This window comes from Scomber scombrus, chromosome 1 (assembly GCF_963691925.1).
Source record: "Scomber scombrus chromosome 1, fScoSco1.1, whole genome shotgun sequence".
Classification (NCBI taxonomy): domain Eukaryota; kingdom Metazoa; phylum Chordata; class Actinopteri; order Scombriformes; family Scombridae; genus Scomber; species Scomber scombrus.
The window spans coordinates 24,540,869-24,564,375 of NC_084970.1; the positions used below are offsets into that span (position 1 = coordinate 24,540,869).

The 23,507-nt window shown below is 39.6% G+C and overlaps 3 protein-coding genes across 9 annotated transcripts; 2 read left to right on the plus strand and 1 right to left on the minus strand.

The window, feature by feature from the left end:
* Positions 1–293: 293 nt before the first annotated feature.
* Positions 294–10,756, minus strand: tmco3 (transmembrane and coiled-coil domains 3). Of its 4 annotated transcripts, none has more exons than XR_009925416.1 (16): positions 10,633–10,756; positions 9,393–9,491; positions 8,033–8,346; positions 7,345–7,512; positions 6,416–6,595; positions 5,999–6,199; positions 5,457–5,585; positions 5,077–5,169; positions 4,480–4,666; positions 3,923–4,040; positions 3,631–3,829; positions 3,322–3,472; positions 3,136–3,215; positions 2,909–3,058; positions 535–2,539; positions 294–426 (listed from the first exon to the last, which is right to left on the minus strand). XR_009925416.1 is itself a non-coding variant. In XM_062423876.1 (15 exons), exons 3-15 carry the CDS (start codon positions 8,288–8,290, stop codon positions 2,426–2,428), a joined length of 2,028 nt encoding a protein of 675 aa, XP_062279860.1. In that variant the 5' UTR covers positions 8,291–8,346; positions 9,358–9,491; positions 10,633–10,756; the 3' UTR covers positions 477–2,425. The 4 variants fall into 4 exon arrangements, 1 of the variants encoding a protein (XP_062279860.1); XR_009925417.1 differs by having other exon boundaries at positions 3,631–3,826; positions 9,358–9,491; XR_009925415.1 differs by having other exon boundaries at positions 9,358–9,491.
* Positions 10,757–10,769: 13 nt separating this feature from the next.
* On the plus strand, positions 10,770–16,753 carry dcun1d2b (DCN1, defective in cullin neddylation 1, domain containing 2b). Of its 4 annotated transcripts, none has more exons than XM_062423943.1 (7): positions 10,770–10,878; positions 12,853–13,069; positions 13,178–13,346; positions 13,713–13,843; positions 13,941–14,023; positions 14,337–14,433; positions 14,683–16,753. In XM_062423943.1, exons 2-7 carry the CDS (start codon positions 12,895–12,897, stop codon positions 14,760–14,762), a joined length of 735 nt encoding a protein of 244 aa, XP_062279927.1. In that variant the 5' UTR covers positions 10,770–10,878; positions 12,853–12,894; the 3' UTR covers positions 14,763–16,753. The 4 variants fall into 4 exon arrangements, with proteins under 4 accessions (XP_062279927.1, XP_062279910.1, XP_062279919.1 ...); XM_062423926.1 differs by lacking the exon at positions 10,770–10,878 and adding an exon at positions 11,762–11,777; XM_062423935.1 differs by lacking the exon at positions 10,770–10,878 and adding an exon at positions 11,762–11,777 and having other exon boundaries at positions 14,337–14,391.
* Positions 16,754–18,705: 1,952 nt separating this feature from the next.
* On the plus strand, positions 18,706–22,709 carry adprhl1 (ADP-ribosylhydrolase like 1). The gene is made up of 7 exons (XM_062423911.1): positions 18,706–19,038; positions 20,394–20,558; positions 20,666–20,791; positions 20,958–21,098; positions 21,248–21,375; positions 21,469–21,601; positions 21,706–22,709. Exons 1-7 carry the CDS (start codon positions 18,825–18,827, stop codon positions 21,873–21,875), a joined length of 1,077 nt encoding a protein of 358 aa, XP_062279895.1. The 5' UTR covers positions 18,706–18,824; the 3' UTR covers positions 21,876–22,709.
* The last annotated feature ends 798 nt before the right edge of the window (positions 22,710–23,507 follow it).

Here is a 23,507-nt window from a genome sequence, read left to right on the forward strand (position 1 = left end):
ACATGGTTATTACGCAGGATTTCCTTGACTTAGAGAACTTAGAAGCCAGGCGTTTCCTTGAAGAGGATTATTGTGCTGGGTGAAAATTTTATCTGCTTCTCTGATTCAACTTTCTGCTTTTCTTTCTGTATGAAGCAAATATGAGGAGGGAAGGATAAGAAGCATGAGAAAAGGGTAAGACACTAAAACCATACTGTCAAGGGTCATGAGTAGAGACTGATTGTTTTTAGGGGTCACAAGACAAAAAGTATGGTAATTATTGATTTTGGGGACTAATATTTAAATAAATGTGAATACTGAGGCAGAGTTTGTGAAACATCCTGCAGATGAACAGCACGTCTGTGTAATAATGGTCTTCTGTGTCAACAGCGCGCTGCGGGTGAAACAGTATTGAGGAAGTTACATCTGGTCTCCCAAGAGAACATCCTGCATCACAAGAAAAAAAATTAACACTTAGTAAAACTGAGAAGTACTTGTTTCGTTTCTTTTTAATAAATAAAATGATTTAATTAAATTATTTAACAATGCATTTACATTTGATCAGGACAGCATTTCTTTGTAAGTGGAAGCTTCAGTCACGGCCACCAACACAAACATGTAAACTCAAATTCCTCTTCCTGTTAACATACTTCATAAAAATAATATTAAACATAAAATAACAAACAGCATGTAACTACACACATTTACATTGCAAATTATGAAAGATTAGACAAGGACATTTACAGCACAAGATGCCACAGAAGTGCTCACTCGCAATGAGATTGCTCTTGTCTTATTTGTAGTGCAGTGAGGAGCTGAGCAGGCACATCAGTTTGACATTCAACGGTAACTAGTGCAAGATTTATCTTTTTCTGTTAATGTTACATCAGCAGATGAAGTATTTTCTGTAGTTCTTGTCAGCTGCTACCTAACATAGTTTTCACTTATCTCCGTTCCTTTTTTACTGATGTGCATTGTACCATCATTTTCTTAGATTTGACAAGAAATGAGCGCCTCCAACAGTAACTAAATAAAGCTGTTTATAGTTATAATTGTAGTTTTTATGGTAACACTAGGATGTGTCATCACAACAAAATTCACAGTATTACAATGATCAAAATAAACTATAAACATCATCTATTAAATACAGCTGATAGAAGGTTTGAACTTAAATCAGAGTCAGTCTACCACCTGCAACAAACTATATTTGAGTATGGTAAATATCAGGAGAGAAGATGGAGGCTATTTTTATATCATATAAAGGCGCTTCCCTATTAAAAAAAACATGTATGTATACATAAAAATAAACACTTTACTTGAAAAAAGAAATAATATATGGAGTTAAGTTAGACCCTCAGAGTTGGTCCATGTGACAAGGAAAAGGTTAATTTGTGGAAGTGCGGACAGAACGAGTGCCAATAGAAAACTAAATTATTTATATGTTGAGGAGCTGCAAATGGTGGAGATGGAAAACACATTTAACATTTTTTAGTTTTTCCTTTTGCACACTTCATGCACAGTTTTTAGAGTCAAAAGCATCAGAGCTGAAGGAGTGTTTTGTGCTTCTCCACTGAACTGTCAGACAGACGTGTTTCAAATCAAAGTATGCTTTAAAGCTGAAGTGTGGGACTTTTGTCTCCCCCCTCTGGAATTGTAAATAATTACATAAACACTGTTGATGCTGTTGGTGCCTGCATACCAGTGACCCCACTCCCCCACCCACTATTAAGGGCAGAGGGGGGGACAGATAGAGTCATCAGATGAGATAATTATCTATTTGTAGCCTATTTCCTGGCACAGGAATGTGCTCTTCCAGCTCTTCTAGTACAGGAAAGATTTAAAAACTCAGTGTACTGTAAATTACAGAGAAAACAATCTGGTGGTGATCAGTGCTTAATCAGTATTGTGTGAACTTGTTTGATGGGCGGACAGTAACGGACGGTCATTTATAAGGAAAACTCCCGCACTGCAGGTTAAAACTCACATTTTAAAGCCTTCAAGATTGTTGGGGTTGATTCATGTTGTGTTTTGATAGACATAAATTTAACATGGTAGAATGTATATCTATGTCCTTTCTACAGTGCATACAGATGTAAATGTAGCAAAGTAACATGGATGGCCCTGGTTACAAAGGAAGTGTTTTTCTCTGTGTGATAAATGGGCAGGGAATTATTTAAATCGTAGCTGTTGAAAAGATCAATTTGCAGATGATGCATATACTGTGTTTCTCTTTCCCACCACTATTTCTTTACCCCAATTAGTCAGTCCAGTAATTTAGGTTTTGGTGTCTGTCAAAGCAAGAAGTAAAGGACGAACATTTGGTCCACACATGAAAAAGGCCATGTCACATTGTCGAGTGTGTTAACATACTGCAAGGGGCTTTTGTCTCCCTCTTGTCATGTTGCTGAGATTACTTGGTAACCTTTTGGCCCTGAAAACAGTCTAGTCATGTGACAGTTTTGCGTTCGGCCCGGGGAACCCATTTGTGTGTGGTAACTCTCCACAACACTGGTGCCAGCAGCAAACTGAGAGTGGTGACACTGAGAACCAGCAGGTACACCTGAGCACAGAGAGACAGGTCAAAAACAACAACATATAATTATTATTAAACAAACATTATAATTCATCAGTATTGTGGAATATATTTGCTATTTGGCATAGATGTTCCTGTGTACTGATGGAATAATATTTTATAAAATAAAAAATAACCATGATAAAGTTTAGAAGTTTACTTTTAGACATCTATTATTTCCTGAAACTGGGGCCAAAAAGCTAACACATGCTCTCATTTGAATATTTTTTTCCTAAAATTCTACAATTATTATTACATTATATTTGAATTATTTCAGCTCAAAGCTCTACAGAGGCTCAAAATACTCTTTGTCTGCAGAATAAACTATCAACTCTCATATAACGGGTCTGCACTGACCTCTCTGGAGATTATGCCAGCCCGACGCGCACGGCTGCCCAAGACAAAGGAGAATTCGCTGACCTGCGCCAGACCAGCCGAGACAATCCACCGAATGTGTCGGGAGCTCGGAGGTAAGATCGCTGACAGCACCAGAACAGCCATCACGAACTGGGAGGGAAAAAAACGGAGTATGTGGAAAACAGGAGAAGGACAAAAAAGGAGCAAAAGAGAGAGGAGTGCTGTACCTTCATAATGACGAGTGTGAGTGTTAAGACCAGCAGGATGGTGAGTTCATACAGCACGAACGTAGGGAACACGTGGAGACCTGCAGCATCACAAAAACACACACACAACGTGTTTCTGTAAGTCTCACTTTACATCACACCAAAGTGCAGCGAATACGGGTCATAAATTGTGATGCCGGATCTGACCGATAGAGGCGAAGAAGATGATGGCGAGGAAATCTCTGATGGGTTCGATGCATCCCATGACCTCTGTGGTGACCATGTGACCCTGGGTGGACAGCAAAGCTCCAGCCAGGAAACAGCCCAGCTCCATAGAAACGTCCAGAAACTCTGTCACCTTGAAAATCAGTCAGCACAGCAAAAATCAACACAAATTCCTCACAGGACATTAGATGATGCTATACTGAAGGAGAAATAGTAGATATTTGTAGAGAAACAGAATACAATGGGTATAGAAAAAAATAAAGAATAAAATATTAAAAGCTGAATGCATACCGACAGCATGAAAAAGACAAAAGCTGCCATCCCCAGCACCAGGATCTCCTTGTTTCCTTTGCTCTCAGCGTGCAGTTTCTTGTAATAGGGGCCGATCACAAATGATTTGAGTAGTGCACACAGCAGCAGCACAGCAGCCAGAGATACCAGGACCTGAGCCAGGAGATACAGCACGCGGAGACTTCCAAACAGGAAGCTGCTGTGCACAGAGGGAACTACAGGTTTAAAATGCCGTGTGCACAATATTTAGAAGAGGAGGAAATGAAGCGAGGACACGTGAGAGTTAACTGACCTGTCCAAGTCTCCGCTCTGCGCCTGGATCAGAGTGGGCATGACCGCAATGAAGAGGCCGAGCTGAACGTCCTGCATCACCAACATCCCGAGGAGAACGCTGCTGTAGTCCAAGTCACCTGTCACACACATACATAAACAGAGTCATGCCACTGACAACTGTGTAAAGCTAATACTTGATATAAAATAGTGCTTCTAACATATGTAGTTATGTGTGGTGCAGAATTTGATTTTATTAGTGTCATTCCCTTAAAAAAAAATTTTAAAACCCCCCACACATTTCTCACCTCTACTGGCATTTAGCCATGCAGATCATAACACTGATTGTTTAGTGCTTCTTTGAGTATATGTTATGCTGGAGGTGTGAATGGGAAACACCACTGACATACATTGTTCTTTTAATGTGAAACACACAACCTGTTTCAGTGATTCTTTTACAAGCTTCGCTCATAACCGTGATCCGGTTGTGGAAATCTTGACTAGAACGCTTTCCTCTCTGAAATTAAATACTATGATATACATTTATGTTCATTTATGTACACAGGCAGACAAACCAACCTTCCTTATCCCCTCTGCTGCCCCCTGCTAAAAAACGGGACACTAATGGAGTACTGGACAGGGAGAGACAGGTGGAGATGAAGACAGTCTGGGTGGGTCGGATACGCAGGACTTGTCCCCATAACAAACCGCCGCCAATCATGAGCAGACTCAGGTAGCACGAACCCTGAACTGACGTCTTCCACACCTATAGACACACACAGTTTCTACACGCTTGAATATACTTTAAGGAAGTCATGTGATGCTGAGATGATACATTAAAGCAAGTAATGATTACTATGTCAAATCAGCTTTATTTAAAACTGTGAAAAATGTATGGAAATATGTTGCTGATTAAAGGAAGAAATAAGAATAAAAAGCAGGAATAGCAAGTTCAAGATAAAATGTTTCATGTTTCTAAAATAAAAGTGAGTTGAAACAGCTTAAATCACAACATAGCTGAAATTTAAATTTAACTTTGAATTTAACATTTTTAAAATGAATACAAATGACAAAACTTTCACCAATTTTACAGATGATTACTGTTAATTAGTCACTTATCTTGAGTCTAAACAGTCTTGAGTTTAATCCTTAATTTAAGTCTCCGGTCGTGTTTACCTTTCGAAGGCGCTCAGGTGAGAACTCCAATCCCACCACAAAGAGGGTGAAGAACACACCCAACTCCCCCAGAGTCTCCACCTGGACCATAGACTGCAACACACAGAGCCAGAGACTGACATGAAAAATCAGCACAAAACTAAAAGTGGTACAGTCCTTTAAAGTCTGTGTAAAGTAAGAATAAATATGTGTTCTGAGTTTGACATACCACAGAAAACTGAGCTGTAGTGTCCACACTGCAGCCACACACACACACACACACACACACACACACACACACACACACACACACACACACACACACACACACACACACACACACACACACACACACACACACACACACACACACACACACACACACACACACACACACACACCTTGATGCTGTTGAGGCCAGAAGGACCAAGCAGGACCCCACAGATGATGTATCCAAACATGGGAGGAAGACCCACCAGAGTGCAAATCCAACCACAGGGCAGGGACAGCATGACCACTGACACCAAATCCTGCACATACATATCACAAAAAAGCGTAAAGTTTAAAGAGTTAAAGTTATAATCCTAAAAAGAGCAGAGAGAGACAGATTTAGCACTGCACTCCTATAACAGTAATGGACTCACTATGAACATTTTTTCACATTTCAGTCATTTTCCTAAAGACCTGTAAACAGATTTTGTACGTACAGTATTTTTATACTATTTATGGCTGCATTTTCTCTGAAATACTTCTTTATTAAAACAACACGTCAACAAGGACTGAAATCTTAAGGATTACAACTTTAAAAATATCAAAATTTAAAAACCAACTCTAAGCCTTATGATTCAACCAAAAGAATACAGAAGAGTGATTGGATTGAATATGTACTTCTTATCTTTCTTTGAAAAAACGGGATCATAACTGGGAATGGAGAATAACCGACCTTGATGAAATGATGGTCTGCTCTTGGCATTGTAGAATCTCGTGGTTTGGTCAGGACATACTGGTTGTTCAGCGAGTCAATGAGCATGCTCAATCCCAGGTCATCTTCCACTTCCTTCTGCTTGGACTTGTTCTTCCTCTTCCCTCCATTCTCCTCATCGTCCTCCACTCTCAGCACTGCCTCCACATTCACTCCTTTCATCTACACAGAAAACCAGAGTATGGGTGGAGACACAGTTAGATGCTTTGTTGAAGAAGCATGGGTGTCTCCAAACTCCAACTTGTAATGCCCTACACCAATTTACTAACTTGTTTTCCAGTCAACAGTCAGGAAAAATGTGATCTTTTAAGAAAGTGTCTGAATAAGACTGCATTGAGTAACTTCACTCAAACTCAGTGAATGTTGTTCTTTTCTGACCTGTTTGTTGTTGTCGAAGGCGTGCTCCTCGATCTCCTCTTCCAGCCGGTCTGCTGCCTTCCGGACATCCTCCAGGATCTCATCCAGCAAGGACAGAGTTTTGTTCTGGGCTAGTGCCCTATTAAGAGCCTCCTGTTGGTGCTTCTCAGCGGCCACCAGCTCCACATACTCCTGCTCCTCCTGAAGCACGAGAGTCAGACAGGAGTGTACAAGTCAAAGACAAGGATGTTTAGACATGTTAACAGACACACGCGTGATGATATGAACTCAGCTGACACACCAAGAATACTCATGTACTCACAGGACATAATATTATACATGATATCACAACATGAAGGAGAGACACAATGAGATGATGGCAATATAATGAGTTGTGTAATTCAAAGGAGTTTCTCCAATACAGAGTGATATTGTATTGTCTATAGTGAAATTTTGATATTCTGATAGAGATATTCTGAGCTGGAAATAACAAACATTGAGGGATTAAGTAAAAAAACAAAACAACCAAAACAAATCATTTTATAATTTATTCAAAGTTGTTTATTAATGTTATTGTAAACGATGTATTCAGATATCAACGTATATATCATGATTTGACAAATAATTGTGTTTCACTGCTTTGTATTACTTGTAAAGCAAAAAAAATTGTTATGTTTTAAATAAAATGTTCAGAATATTTATAATAATAATTTTATATAATATATTTTATATAATAATTTCAGAACAGAATATTTCAATTTCCAATTTCTGGGTGATAATTCTGTATCATTGTTGACACTGTAACATTACAACATTTTTTGTATAAAAGTTATTGATGGATCACTATGCTTCAACCTTTCACCTTTTGTCACTGAATCTGACTCAGTATGCATTTATCCCCTCTCCCCCTGCCCTCTGATGTAGTATCCATGAAACACTGCAGACCATACCTTTATGGCTGCCTCTCTGAGGGCCTCCAGCCTCTGTCTGCTGCTCTCCTTCATGTTGACCACATCCTTGTAGTCTCCCTGCAGCGCTCTCTGCAGGCTGTGCACTGCCTGGAACACCAAGTGCTCGCTCTCATTCAGCTCCTTCTGAAAAACCTCCAGGGTGTGAACCTGAAGGCAGACAGGAAGACATTAGTCATCCATAAAGCTGTGAAATATGGGACATCCTCTTTTACTGAAGCCTGTGTACTTTCTTCTTCATTTTGAAACACATTAGAAGGCAGACACGTTTTCATTAGATATGGATTTGGGAACAGATAAACAGTAGCGAAATAGATCCAGACTAAAGGAAGAACGGTCAATAATGCAAGGAGGAACATCCACTTGCTTTGGCTTGAAATGTTGTAAAATGATTGTGTAAGCATGGACAGCTTGATTATCTAAACAGGTCATTTCTATGTGTGGGGAACCTGAGCTGTATGAAGTATCAAACATGAATTTGTTATTGTGCTGACAGAAAAGTGTAAACTCAATATAAAGACACACAAAGACACTCCCATCAAGAGTCGGATGCCTTATGTCTCACACATCAGCTAGGTGACTGGATATAATATATAGCAAAAAAGTTTCAAACAAATCATTTAATTGTGATCCAAGTCAAGAGTCATTGCTCCGTCTGTTATTTATGTACCTGGAAGTGCCTCTCTGGATCTGAAAGGGCTCTGTCTCGTCCAACAGCATCCGCAGCGACTGCCAGTTTCTTGACAACCACATTCTTTTGACGCAGGAGGCCCACCAGCCGCTTGCAATTGCTTGCCACCCAGCTGTGGCCGTGTGTGGCCCCCTTACTCCGATAAAGTTTGATGGCATGTTGTGCCACCTGGTCCTTCTGCAGCACAGCAAGTGCCCCTGCCAGGCCAAGGCACAGCAGCCAACATACAACCTGCATCCAAAACTTTGCTTCTGTCTTCACTAGAGTGTGGGGATGGAGAGACAGAAAGAGGCCTGTAAATGGGGGAAAAAAGATTATAGCAGGTAGTGCATCTTTTTGACAAAGATTAGCAGATCAAAAAAATGACGTAAAGATGCAAATTCTACTGTATACATGGACTGAAAAAGTGTAGTGAGAGAGGGACTAAGTGAAGATGTCAGGAGAGGTAAAAAGAATAAGTATGATGACATTTTATGTTTTTATTTATGTATTTTATATTATATTATATTATATTGTATAAATAATATAATACCATGAAGAGACCAAAACCAACAATTAACTGATCTATCTAACAGGAATTGTGCTAATTATGTTGTCCAAAAACTTTTTAGGCATCAATAAGCCACACGGTTGTACTGTTCAACAATTATAATGAACATGGACACTTTTAAGTGATCCCATATACACTATTTTCTGACCTTAAAAACTTCAAAAACAGCCCTCAACAAATACACTTTTTAATCCTGTTTGAGTCAGGTTATCCAAAAAGTCCAGTGCCTATAGGTGTTTTAGGAATCTACTTAGCTGATTTTCACAATGAAAGTATACGTGTAAGACTTGTTTTTAAAGATTTACGTCATCATTAAGGACTTAGGGGTTTGGAGCAAGCAGCCACAGAAAGGTTAGGGAGGTCAGGAAGTACTATAAAATAGATGAACCTATTGTTCTAGAGAATGATTAATCTCTAAGTAGGGTGTGGTCACAGTTCACCAGCATAAACAACAGCTGTGTACACACCTGTGCCGTACTGCTTGCTGCTTTGAGTGGCTAATAATACCTTGTAGTGCTAAGTGTAGTGTTAAGTATACTTGACTGAGCATGTCAAGTACTGTATGAATTCCAGCAATGCCTGTTATTCTGCCTACACCTAACATGACGTTACATTTCTATTTACAATTTGAATACAATTTTTTTAAATGTTTGACAGTCAGCAGTGTGCCCTCCCAGTCTGGCATCACGTGCTTGCTTACACATGATCTTCTACCACACCAGCATAATGACTGAATGATCCAGCTGCTCCGCACCTTTGTGAGCATGTGTCAAGCCAAATGATGTTTACTTTTCAAACTCCTCCTCTGTCCTTCTTCCAATGACTGGACTGCAGCCACCTAGCTACTGTTGGTGGAAATCAATGGCGCCACTGTTCAGAGCTTGGCTGCTGTAAAGATCATCCACACACATATACAGACACACACAGAAATGACCTCAATCTCTTACATTTTGAGGAGTATTAAATACATTTTCATGCCATTTGATGAACCATTTTGAAATAGAGTGCAAATGCAATTTTAGCAATTGCATAACTAAAACCCTGCATGCAATTCAGATGTTACTCCTTACACTTAATTAGTTTTTCTCACCTATAACAGCCTGCTTGTTAGCCACAAGACGGCTGTTAGTCACTTGAAGTATTCATATAATCTACTCCAGTAAAAGTAGCAATACCAAACTTTAAAAATACTCCATTACAGGTAAAAGTCTTGCAATCAAACTTTAACTTATTACCCACAAAATAACATTACTCAATATACAGAATGGCTGCAGTCATCATAAGTGTTACTTTAATGCTGTAGTTGATTTAATTGGAGCTCATTTTAAGTTCTATGCAAGATAAGATAAGATATTCCTTTATTAGTCCCATGATGGGGAAGTTTACATTATTGCAGCAGCAAAGTGCACAGAGCATCAATTCAAAAGAATAAAGAACAATAAATAATAACTACAAAAGCAATAAAAACAATAGTAGTAAAGTAAAAAATATAATAAAATAATTGTAATATTATGTACATATAATGTTGTGTGGTTTAATATTTAACAATGCATATTTTTTTAAGCTGACATGTTCAGTATATAAAAGCATAAGCTAATTAGTAACTAGTAACCATAGTTGTTGATGTAGTTAAGTAAAAAGAGCAATAGTAGAGCAGAAGTAGCTTACAATGGAAATACGTATGTATAGTAAATGTACTTAGTTGCTTTCCACCACTGCTCTACATCTAGCTTTTGTGAATGGCTGTCATTAATAATAATTATCTAATTATCTAAAATCAGAGGGCTGCTGTACACTGTCAATTAATGGCAGTGTTTAAATAAACACTCACAGATACCAAACATGTAGATATACTGTAAGTCATATAATAAACATTTAAGAAATCAGTTGCCTACAAATCATACAAAGCTGAACACACCAAGAACAGGGTGAAATCATTCATTTGATCAACATCCCAAACACAGTGTGACTCATTTCACTTCATCAATGTAAGCTGATAAATAGAGAAAGAAAGGCTTTTTACAGCTACCTGCGAAATATGAGCACTTCTCCTGGCTCTCAACTCCACTCCACGACTGAAGAAGAAGAAGAAGAAGAAGAACAATCATGCTGTTGTACCGACACCCCTCCTCCCTTTGCCACATAGCTGAAGCCAGCGTCGATGCAGGCGTTTACAGATTTACTTGGCGACCAACTTCATGTTTACTCCGACCTGCAGATCGTCTGGAAACATTGTTGCTGCTAACGAAGGCGAGGCCAGCGTTTCTTCATCCAGGTACCGTACCATATTTTCCTGTTTGTTGAATGATAATAATGAAGCTTTAAATTTCAAGTTGTTTTTTTGGTGTTTTTTTAAAATCCGCATGTATAAAAAAAGTTCAACCTGTTTTTCTAACAGCTTGCAATTCCTCCAAAGCTGTCAGACCAGCTCCAGCCAGCTGAGTCCACACTCACTCACCATGACACAACCAGAGAGCTAACGCAAGCCTTAATAACACATAGTAGCAACTTTTTTGGGGAGGGGTGAGGAAACATTTCATGGAGATTTGTGGAAATTAAACGTCAACACTAACCGTAGCAGAAATAAAACAAGCACTGCGCTGCTTTTCTATAAATATAATCAGGTTGCTGTAACTTTGATCCATCTCAACATTACTTCCGAAACATCTTTATCTGCTTTGATATGGGAGTTGTAGTTTTCACATGTTTTTGTTTTTCCAGCCCGACAGTCAGTACACCCAACCTACATTGGCTATATTGAGGAACATTTAGTTTGACACGTCTTAACAGTTGCTTGACATTATATAAGATTATTTAAACCGACAACGTAACTTAAATAATAGCTTTGATAGCTTTATTTGAAACGTGTCCTTATCATATGGCATTATGGGTTTTCTTAAATTGTGCCATTTATTTAATTCATTGGATCTCAGTAGTCATCAATTTAATAACCAATAAGTAAATACTTTGCTGAAACTGTTGTCTGTGAACACTCACATAATTAGATTAACCTTAAACTAAAGATATCCAAATGACAGGGCCTGTTGACTAACACTTATTTAGAAACTACAACTCCCATGAACGCAACGCCCTCACAGTAGCGCAGTTATTCTCACGCATGCGCAACAGGGGTAATTGGATATCAAGTTGGCCAAAACAGCGGGTGATAAAATGGTAGGTAACATTTGAAAACGAGAAACCAGGACAATTGTTTAGACCCCGTTCAACAAGTTGCAAATACCTATAATGGCTGTGATGTATGTTACCGGGGACACACCGACACGGGGGGAGCGGGGTGTCCTCAGCCAAGTGTCGCATTGTCAGGCTGATGTGTGTCGGGAATATGAGGGAAATGGAAGGTCAGTTGTTGGTGTATATTTGGAGATCCGACACACGCACTTGCGGCACGTATATATACCCTCTTCCCTTTTTGGTAGCTCGGCTCCCTGTGCTGCTGCCCCCGGGTCAGGAGAGAACCTGCAGGATTAAAACGCCCCTTCCCCAGGAAAAAAAAAAACTGGGTCGCCAAACAAACACTGGCCCTGTCACGGTGAATTTGCTGTTTGATCATCGGGTGGGTCAGGTCTGCAGCTCTGCAAAGACGTGCAATCGATGACCTTCGAGGTTGAATTAACACGGCGAGGTATTTTTCTAATTTTTTTTTTATTTTGTGCGGTGGTGCATTTGAAATGATAATGCTGTCATTGCCTTTCATTGCACTTGCACTGTGACGGATGCACGCACTGTATGAGTCTTTTAATTTTTTTAACTGTGTGCACACATACCCGTCCCAACAACTTAAAGTATTGAAGTGCACACAGATTAATCACAGAAACACGTTTCCAGTCCGGTTTCCAATTTAAATCCACGTTTTAATGGAAATAAAACATTTTGCACTTTCTTATCAAATGTTTAAAAAGTTGAGTGTGTTTGTAAAAAGTGTAGCATCAACATCACATGCATTTATCTGCATTTACACAAGGCTGGAGTAACAGCCAGGCAAAGTTGGCACCTGTCCTAATTAGTTTGGTATTAAGCATCTCTAAAGCATAATAAAACCTGAAATGATGAGGGCCTTAAAGTGGCTTCTGTATTTTCACACAACCTTGACATCCTGTTTTGTCGAGGAGCCCTGTGTCAAACTATTTCTGAAAAAATGGGTGGGGGGAGGCTGAATTGGGACCCCAGTTAATTTCCCTCTGACTATTTACCTGTGCTTTCTTTTCTTTTTTTTTAACTTGTCTTACAGCACAAGTTGAAGTCATCGCAGAAGGACAAGGTTCGGCAGTTCATGTCCTTCACACAGGCGGGGGAGAGGACGGCCGTGTACTGCCTGACACAGAATGACTGGAAACTAGAAGTCGCAACAGACAACTACTTCCAAAATCCAGACCTCTACTACAAAGAATCCATGAAAACCTCCGTAGACCGCAAGAAGCTGGAACAGCTCTACAACCGATACAAAGGCAAGCGTTGGGGATCAACTACTAGAGTCTGCCTTTTAATGCTCATACTTATCAGGACTGTCTGCTTGTGTTGTTTTACTCACTTTTCTCTGCTGTCTTTTTATGCAGACCCTCAGGATGAGAACAAGATAGGAATTGACGGGATCCAGCAGTTCTGTGATGACCTGACCCTTGACCCGGCTAGCATGAGCATACTGGTGGTAGCATGGAAGTTCAGAGCAGCCACGCAGTGCGAGTTCAGCAGGAAAGAGTTCCTGGATGGCATGGTAGAACTAGGGTGAGCAATATGCTTGAGTTATGTAGTGTACAAATGCCACACTAATGTTTGGCATTAAATACATGGTTCATTCAAATGTAACACAAATATATACAGTATTAATTCAAGATAATTTAAAGATAGAATTATTAATGTGTGTTTTTAAATAGTATAAGGTTGTATAAGTTCTTTGTAGGAATAGTTTGTGTTATGAGTGAAACATATTGAATATCAAACGGCATTTTTTGTTGAATAAATGTTATTTATAAACTTTACTTGTTGATCAAAATCCTCTAATTTAGACTTTAATGACTGTTTTACAAGTGCTGTTCATACAATATTGGAAGTTTGATGATGTTGTCTGACTGTCCTCAATGTCTCCTCTAGCTGTGACAGTCCCGAAAAACTTAAGGCGATCCTTCCCAGACTAGAGCAGGAGCTGAAAGACACGGGGAAGTTCAAAGACTTCTACCAGTTCACCTTCAATTTTGCCAAGAATCCCGGGCAGAAAGGCTTAGGTAAGTAACTCTAAGAATGAAACATGTAGTACATGTAGAGCTCACCACCTCTGGTTTTTACAGATGAAGAAAAATCATATTCTTCATTTTGTCCTAGATTTGGAGATGGCTGTGGCTTACTGGAACCTAGTTCTCACAGGTCGCTTCAAGTTTTTGGATCTCTGGAACCGCTTCCTGCTGGTGAGTGTAGAAAGTTTTTGTTACACCTGTTTACACCCATTTTTTTGTGTGTGTCAGCAGGATTTCATTTTCTGCATATTTTGTCCATCTCACTTACATGTGTGGAGAAGTAAAACTATTAGAATTATAAACTATTAGTCCACACAATACTTTTCTGACACAGTTTCAACAATTAAATGCGACAACAAATATTACTGTTTGTATTAAATATAGTTCTGTTTTATTGCATAGATGTTTAATGTACAAGAGTTTCTTTTTTTCTTCTGGTCACTCTGTTCAACTCACGGTATTCTTGTTACCGTGCTGCATTCAGGAACATCACAAAAGGTCAATACCTAAGGACACATGGAACCTCCTTCTGGACTTTGGTAATATGATTGCAGACGACATGTCAAATTATGATGAAGAAGGTGAGCTTATTAAAGCCATCAGGATAAATGCAATCCATGACACAGTCCACAAGTATACAGTTCAGTGATTTATATAAATGTTGAGAGCACTTGAACACTCTGTGGTCAAATTCAAAAATGCATGCAGATAATCCAGTATAACCTTTATTAACTCTGATAACAAAATGTATTAACTGTGATTCATGTAATCAGAGTAAGGTCTTGCTGCTTTTTAAGTTGATTTTGTAAACGTGTTAATTATCTCCTTAGGGGCGTGGCCTGTCCTAATAGATGACTTTGTGGAGTTTGCTCGGCCAATCGTGACAGGAAGCAAGCGCAACATGACATAGTGTTTGTCCCAGCTTCATGTAGCGAATGGAGTTTGTGTTTCTCCCACTTTTCTTTTTCTGAATGAGGATTTTTTTTATACAAATGAGCCAAAAAGAGACTTTCTCCCAATAAGCCTGTCTGCAGCTTGTCATCCAGAATGTTCTTCCAACTGCATCCAATGCCTTGGTTGGGAGTGACCTGGAAAACTGGGCACAGATTTTTTTTTTTTGTTGTTGACTGCAAGTGGACCGGCAAGAACAGACTTTTGGATTGCAATATCAAAATGGTGGTTACCCCGATTCTTGTCATTCAGGGGCAAATAACCATTGGGTGTGGCTTTGAACTGCTGCTGTGGACATGGCTCACTAACCTGCACCCTTGGCACAAAGAGGAGGGACAGTAAGAGTGAGCTGTCAGCACACACAGAGGATTAAGTTATAGATGCAGTAGGATGCAGCCTCTTGCTTTGAATGGAACAGTATGTTTAAACCTGCATGTTTCTGTCTGCTAGTGTGAAGCAGTGCCATGGACGTTTAGGAGGAAAAATATAATCGTGATAATTTTCACTGAGACTGCGAATGTGTAGCTCTCTAACAATCACACTGAGAGCAGAGGAAAAGGTGTGCTTGGTTGTCATTGTGTGTGTGTGTGTGTGTGTGTGTGTTTGTTTTGAGGGGTTAAACATTTAGCCTCTTTTACAATACAAAGCTAAATATTTTAATTTGGTTTTATTACAATGTGAATTTATGACATTCTGATTCACCTTTAATGAGTGACAATGAAAAGTTCAGATCAGAGTTTTGTACTCAGACTGAGAATTGGACAGAGCAGCATGATTTCTGAGCTCAGCACCAGCACTACTGTTACAGTAAAGTACTGTAATCATAGGAATAAGAATAGATACTATTTTAGAAGAACGAAAATGTATAACTGAGAAAACAGGTAATTACATTTATAATCATAATTAGTACCTGAATCATATAGGATCCTCACTTTAAAAATGCTACCACGTTTTATTTTTGGTTGACTTTAGTTTTGCAGTGTGTAAACTGCTGTACACAAAGAGAAAACTGACTGGCACGTTGACTGTTTTTTATTATCCAGGAGATGATGACTTGCCAACTCTACAGACTGCACTGATATACACTTTTTCTGTTGTAGGTCTTTTTTTTCAGACAGAAAGAAAAATAGCACCCACATCCTATTTGATAGTATTTTAAGAGTTTGTTTACACAGTTTGAGGTTTTAGTTGGATGCTTTTCATGGATTAGTTACTGCTGTGCAATGGTGGCATGGGAAAACACCATTTAACTGTTACACTGAGGAGCCTGTCACACTCACTGAGTACTGCTTGTGCTGCCATCTAGGGGTGGATATGCAATACAACACCTACCGATATACTATCCAACACTACATCACAGCTGGAAGTAGTCAAAAGTACAGCAGACCACATATGACAAAATCCAGCTGTGATGATAGAGGTCAGTTTCTTCCTTGAGCATAGCTATGAACCCTTAACAACCATGTTTATGCTTAATGCATCCCTCTAAAGAATGTGACAGAAAATGGAGCTCAGGTACAAGTCATCTTCTACCAGTTACCTTTATCATCAGGCAGCTTACTGCAGTCATGTCAGTATTTTCCATGTTTTCTGGTCTAAATAGCGGCCAGTTAGGCTGATCTTGCCCTGCCAACGTATGCCATGTGTTGAAATAAGGATGGCTTATTTCCCTGCACTAAATTGCTCTGCCCTGTCAACAGCTTACTATGGGGGAAATAATTGCCTTTTATTTTCAAAAGTTTTAAGTTCTCATATTTATGTCTGTGTGAGTCAGTCTTAAACTAAAGTGGTGTGCATGAATGTTGTATTTTAAGAGGTTGAGTCAAATCAGGCGTAATTAATTCATTTACAGTATGCCTTCAGTCCCAGATTGAAGGCTAAATTAGGTTCATCATGAATTAAAACACTGTAGGATGTACCTTGTTGTTCATCTTTTAAACTAAACAGAAAGTGTGTTATGTTTTTGTTCACTGACATACGCCATATTAAGTGTTTTTGACAGTACCGTGTTGTATGTGCACAATCCTATGTTACATCACAAGCTTGTTCACACACTTATCATGGATCAACACAGATGATCTGAAATCATTTTTCATTTGATTGTTGTTGACTTCATGACTTGAAACTGTCTGTGGCCCCCGGAGCAGGAACGTGTGACATCCTTCAGTTCGCTAGAGTGGTACATTTGGTACGTTTTCATTTGTTGAATGTGTGATCAACTGTTTCTGGTCATGTACATCATTCTATCAAAACAGTATTATTTTTCCCTGGAGAGGAAACAGGTGTTGACAGAATATTATGTTTTGTCACAGGAGCATACGATGCATTGGTTTCTTATAAAAGGTTGTGAATAAAGCATGTTGTTTTTAAAAGTCTTGTAAAAATGTATTTCTATCTGCCAAATACAGCAGTTAGTTTTGATGAAAAGTTTGTTGTCAGAAACAAACTGACCTGTCAAATGTTTATAGGCAGTGAATGCAAATGTGTGTATTACTTTTATTTAGATGCTGGTCAGCAGGACTGTTTCTAGGGTTGAACCCAGTATCTGAGATGGGTATGAATCATTTCATGACAACTGCAAAATCTATAAACAAATCAATTTGATGCTCAATGCAGTCACCTGTAATACACAGTTACACACGACTGAATACTTCAGTGACTTCACTTAATGCACAATATTCTTTGAATAACTTTAATAACACTTTTGTAAAACAATAATATGTTATGATCCACTGAAAGTTGATCAGAGTTAATACTGAATTATCACCAAGCCCTATTGAATGCAGTGTTTTGCCCTTTTCATAAGTGAGTTTTTAAAATTGTGCCCATTAAGGCCTCAGAAAGGTTTTTTAAAAAATCCAAGCCTTACATGGCCTGATTTCAAAAATATGCTAAATAAACAGCAAGTTTCTTTGGAATAAAAACATCTAGCATATCCCTGAGAGCCTTTGCCCCACAGTGTGTGTTTGAGGAGTGAATGTAAAATGTCGGCGTGGTAACAGTTGACCCTTATCAGGTTGCATTCCTGCTGCATATCATCATCACCATAGGCTTTTCTGGTAATGCGTTGTCTCTTGTTACTTTATATATGTTTAGGGATAAAATCACCAACAGACAAATGGAAATAATGAATGGTGTGTGGAAAAAAAGGTAATTTGCAGGTCTCAAAAGAGTCAAAATTAGGTCAAGATGAGGACTGAAGAAAGGAAGAGGGGAAGAACTCTTGGATACAGTTCACATAACTATAGAGGACATTAGCTGATGTCAGGGTGAGAGATGAATAATAAAGATGTTTACTGAAGTAAGCACTAGAAGGTTGAGCTTCAATAATGGAGGAAGCAGATATACATAGTTGGGGGGCATCAGCTGGGATGATGCTCCATTCTTACCCTACTCCCATGGGATGGGTGGGATGTCAACAAGGTTCAGCACCAGCTAAAACAAGCTTGCACTCCTGCCCAGCGGCACATTAGCATCTCTTACAACGCGTCCAGCCCCCCATTTCCACCGCACATCCAGCCATTGAGCTTTTAGGCTATGGAGCCATGGGGATTGCCTTTTTAGGAGACACCTGATCACAGCTGAGCTCCCTGCCGCCCAACACAAAAAAAGCTGATAACATGATGCTGTTGTGTGAGTGCCCACCCTTGATACACAGGTTATATGTTTGTGTGTGAGACTAGAGGAGAGCTCTGAGGGTGGCAACCAAGAAGAGCTCTTGTGCACAGTTGAAGAGAGGTCTGAGGTTGCTCCACAGCAAGCAGAAATCTCAACAACATTCAACAATAGCGTGAGCACCAGAAGGCTGTTTGTTCTTCAGGATGTTTTGGAGCAGGAGAGTTTGTTTTGTTTCTATTGTTCCTTGACTGTGAGTCCTTTGAGGTACTTGAGAGAACTACAGCTGACATCTTGGCATTTGTTTGTGTCTGCCTCATTCAAGAGAAGATCTTGAGAACCTGATTATCTGGGTGAGGTGATTTCTTTTGTCCTGATTATTGTCTGAAGAGCAGAGCCCAGTATCATGGAGAAATTCAAGGCAGGCATGATTCTGGGTGGTGTTGGTGATGCCTTGGGCTACCGAAAGGGCCATTGGGAAGCAAGCCCTTCAGGCAGGAAGATCCAGGAGGAACTGGCCTCTATGGGAGGTCTGGGGGCCCTAAAACTGGACCCTGATAATTGGCCCCTGAGTGATGCAACGCTGATGCACATGACCACAGCAGAGGCACTCATAACAGGTATGTTCAGTATTGATGCTGAGAAGAGTGACAAAGATGGTTTATTACCTGCTAAGAGGAAAATGTTAGTGAAATCATTGCAAGATTATACACTAATTTGATACTTTTCTCCTTGTCTAAAATATTTAACATCAGTGTTTACATTGTTCATACTGTATATATGTTTTAATTTAACATCACAAACAACCTCAACCCCTAAACACAACATCAGACTGGTCCATCTGAGCTGTTGATCTTTCTTCATTTCGAAGGACCAGAATAGCTTCTTGTATACAGTCAGTGGAAGCTACTAATCACTACTGGCAGAATTTCTGAAGGAAAAGTTAACTGCTGACATATTATAATCCATCCTTGCATCCAGTCATCAAAGTCAAAATCACTACATTGAGAGGAAACACAGGATGGCCGGGAGTTTCCAGGACAGAAGAGTCCAAAATAGAAAACGTTAATACTGAACAATAGCTGGTCAGACACTTCCATAATCTTCCTGTATTATATTTGGCTGCATATGCGGCTCCAAGCCAATGACAGCGGCCCTATTAAATGGTGATGACATATTTTGAGATTAGGAAGCCTTATTTAGCCACATTCCAGCATGCCGGCACACACACACACACCCACACACACACACACACACACACACACACACACACACACACACACACACACACACACACACACACACACACACACACACACACACACAGAGTAGCCAGACAAAAACATCAGGCTGGAATAAATGTTGTTAATATCAGTTTGCTTTGTCAGTCTTCTGAGCATCATACAGATGTCCAGAAAATATATTTTCTCTGTGTATCAAATTTTAAAAGAGAAATTTAAAAATACTGTACTTGGCTCCCAAAAATATTTGGTTCCTCTGGTAAAATGTAGCAAAAGGCCCAATTATTGTTATATGTAGAAGGACTACGAAAACTGACAGTCAATGAAGATAGATTGACAGTCATAAATTGACAGTTCTCTCCTTCAACATCCTCCTGTGTAATAGTATCTATACCAAAGTCCAGTCCAAGGGATGAAAGTTCCCATCTTTCAACAAAGTCTTTGACCACTAAATTAGAAGTGATGCTTCTTTGTCCACATGGGCTCACCCTCTCTCTCATATATAGTACACACATAAACAAAATTCTAGCAGGATGGCTGTGACCCCTCCTGGTGGATCCCAGTTGACCTCATGGTGTGTGGAAGTGACTCCTCTAACTCTGCAGGCATGCTGGTCCTAATCTGTGGTGTGGCAGGCCGAGGCTAAAATTAGCTCACCACTGCACCACTCATCTTGCCTTTGCATGCCAGTCATGAATGACACTAAGTCACTGTATATGTGTGTGCTTGTCCAGATTACTGGTGTCTGGAGGACCTGTACCGGGAGCTGGTGCGTCTCTATGTTGAAGCCATGGTGTCTCTCCAGGGCAGAGTCCCTGATCCTTTCACAGTGGAGGGCTGTGCTCACCTCAAACCTCACAACTTCCTGCTCGCCTGGCATACTCCCTTCAATGAAAAAGGTCTTTGGAGATTTTGGAAAATCTCCAATCAGTTTTTTATTTCATGACTGCAACAAATTTCCAGTATATAAAAATTAGCATATGGATGTGTTCATATGTCCATCCAGGGTCTGGGTTCGGGGCAGCTGCTAAGGCCATGTGTGTGGGTATGAGATACTGGCAACCTGAGAGGCTAGACAGCCTGATTGAGGTTGGCATTGAGACTGGCAGAATGACCCACAACCATCCCACAGGTGAAGTTATCTGGCAGCTACAGGCTGCTTTTTGTGCTGATGATAAACTCTTAAATCATGTCTCTGATTGCATTTTACCTACATGAATACAATTTTAGCACTTACTGAATTGGTGGGTTTGAGATGCCACCGGCATATTGACTTAAGATGTCACTCTTGGCTTCAGGCTTCCTGGGCTCCATGACAACGGCACTGTTTGCATCTTATGCAATCCAGGGGAAACCTCTTGTGACTTGGGGCCGTGAGCTCATGAAGGTCATCCCTCGAGCTGAGGAGTACTGCAAGAAGACTATACGACACATGGCAGGTCAGATTGTCTGTTGGTGTGCGAGAGGTACATCATTTTACAGTTTTACAGTAAAACGAAGTACAGTGTACAGTCAACTGATACTTCTACCTAAAAGACATAACGAAATGAGTCAATGAATTAATCAGTAATTGTACATTTCCCTGCAGAGTATCAGGAAAACTGGTTTTACTTTGAGGCAAAGTGGCAGTTTTACCTGGAAGAGAGAGAGATAGATAAGGACGGACAGAATAAACCTTTATTCCCTGATCGCTATGATGCTGAGGAGACAGATAAGGTAAGTTCTGCCTCTTTTAACTTGAGATTTTTAATGTGAACACAGTTCCTAATAGGAACAACGTGCTCCTATTACTACTTGTTTTCCACACAGACGTATAAGCGCTGGAGCTCAGAGGGTCGTGCAGGCCGGAGGGGGCATGATGCCCCCATGATAGCCTACGACGCTCTTTTGGCAGCAGGGGGCGACTGGGCTGAACTGTGTAAACGAAGCATGTTTCATGGAGGTGAGAGCTGCACCATTCTGCAGATGCAGACATTTTTAAACACATACAGATTTAACACGTGGCCCATTGACTGTGACTCCTGTAAAAATGCTCTGTTGTTTTAGGTGAGAGTGAAGCCACAGGCCTGATCGCAGGTTGTCTCTATGGCCTCATGCATGGCCTGAACCAGGTTCCCCAGAGCTTGTACCAGGATTTGGACAAAAGAGAGCGACTGGAGGAGCTGGGAGATGCGCTTTACAAGGCAGCGTCTGCAGAGAAGTGCATAGACAAGTAATCCTGCTCCTTCACTGGCCCGAACTCTACTGGCTATGAGAAGAACTGCACAATGATGCTAAACTGCTTCCTTTTGTCCCGCACTACCCTCTAGTCTGCCTTGGCAGTATCTCCATAGTCTTAAGTGGCATCCTGTCCTCTCCTCACCACTCTTGTCCTTCTCTGCTTGATTTTGCTGTCCACTATCCACAGATCTGTCACGAATCATAAAAGTTAAAGCACCTCTCACTGTAGTTGCGAGGCTGAGAAACTTGAAAAGGCCATTTAGGGTGTTGAGTTTCATGAATGCTTTTCTTCAAGATCATCTCTCTGGTATAACATCTGGAATCAGTCTACTCTACATATTGCATATTGACTTTTAAGCTTACTGAATGTTAACATGCCTCTATTCAATTCAAATGACAGAACTGTGGGGAAAAGTTAACGTTTACAGCTTTGAGTTAACTAAGACTTGTAGATATTTACAACCAGAAGATAATTCCTTCTCTGACTTTTTCCCTGTTAAAAGCTAACCTGTATTAACATGAAGTACATAGAAATGTTTGGTCATGAAATATCTGATTTGTCAAAATCTCCACAAAATTGTGGAAAACGTATCTATTGTGGGTTTTGACAAATCCTAAATGAAAATATTACCTGAATCAAAAAGGCTTGTCATGAAATCTATACTTTTCAACTTATCTAGCTTTAGCTTATCAATGCATGTGAGATATGGTTGAAATTCTGTAATGATGTAACTTTTGTGCTAAACAATTATTCAGTTGCTGAATAGTTATTATGTTTTCATATACTGTGATTGTTATTTGAACTGTGATCCTTTATCACGTGTAGACTGTGAGAGCACCATTACATGGTGAATATTAGTATGATGTGAACATTAAAATGAATGCAGATATATCACGCATGATGTCACTGTCTCTATCTTAACAGCATTTATTTTGATGGATAGCTTTTCCTATCTTAATTTCCTCCCAGATTTCCTCTTCTTCTTACTCAAACGCATTCAACAATCCCTTGAACTAATCGCCAATAACAAGTTGACACTGCTGGAACACTTCAAGTCTAAACATTGGTCACTTTGCAGCAGGGATTAATTGACTACTAAAAAATCTAGCTCAGTTTAAACAGAAACTTCTATATTTGAAGTTCTGGAGACTTCTTGGAGTGTCCTTGGCATACCTTTTGGTAGCGTCATTGTTAAAGGTCACATACTTTATGAACCAAACCATTTCCAATTTACATAAGTTATATTTACAGCATTTCTTATTATCACTTTTTCATGTTGGCCCTCCAGTGCCACTCAAAACTTTGGACATACTGAGTAAAAAGAGATTTGGAGTCACTGTAAATGGAACGTGCCCTCATTTTTGCTCTAAGAGAAACACGTTGAATTATCCCAAAGTTCCTCTGTATGATGGTGTTAAAAGTAAAAAGAATTTTTTTTAAATACATTGAATCCTTAAACTTTAACACCCCTTTTCATGTATCTATGCCGTAATTTTGCTTTTTTTTTTTTTTTTTTTTAAAGTGGTTCTATACTAGTTTTATTGTTCTTTTTGCATGGCAAACCCAAATATTTGCTACAACCATATATATATATATATTTTTTAAATTTTTGTACTCATTATTTCCT

Excerpts from the sequence above, each read along its gene's own strand:
- tmco3 (XM_062423876.1), bottom strand. The coding sequence starts at position 8,290 with ATGCAGGTTGTATGTTGGCTGCTGTGCCTTGGCCTGGCAGGGGCACTT. Across the intron at positions 4,667-5,076 it reads CACCTGAGCGCCTTCGAAAG|GTGTGGAAGACGTCAGTTCA; the intron begins GTAAACACGACC and ends GTGTGTCTATAG. Across the intron at positions 3,473-3,630 it reads TTGTCTTTTTCATGCTGTCG|GTGACAGAGTTTCTGGACGT; the intron begins GTATGCATTCAG and ends CTGATTTTCAAG.
- adprhl1 (XM_062423911.1), top strand. The coding sequence starts at position 18,825 with ATGGAGAAATTCAAGGCAGGCATGATTCTGGGTGGTGTTGGTGATGCC. Across the intron at positions 19,039-20,393 it reads AGCAGAGGCACTCATAACAG|ATTACTGGTGTCTGGAGGAC; the intron begins GTATGTTCAGTA and ends GTGCTTGTCCAG. Across the intron at positions 21,099-21,247 it reads GACTATACGACACATGGCAG|AGTATCAGGAAAACTGGTTT; the intron begins GTCAGATTGTCT and ends ATTTCCCTGCAG.
- dcun1d2b (XM_062423926.1), top strand. Across the intron at positions 13,347-13,712 it reads GATGGCATGGTAGAACTAGG|CTGTGACAGTCCCGAAAAAC; the intron begins GTGAGCAATATG and ends TGTCTCCTCTAG. Across the intron at positions 14,024-14,336 it reads TCTGGAACCGCTTCCTGCTG|GAACATCACAAAAGGTCAAT; the intron begins GTGAGTGTAGAA and ends TGCTGCATTCAG.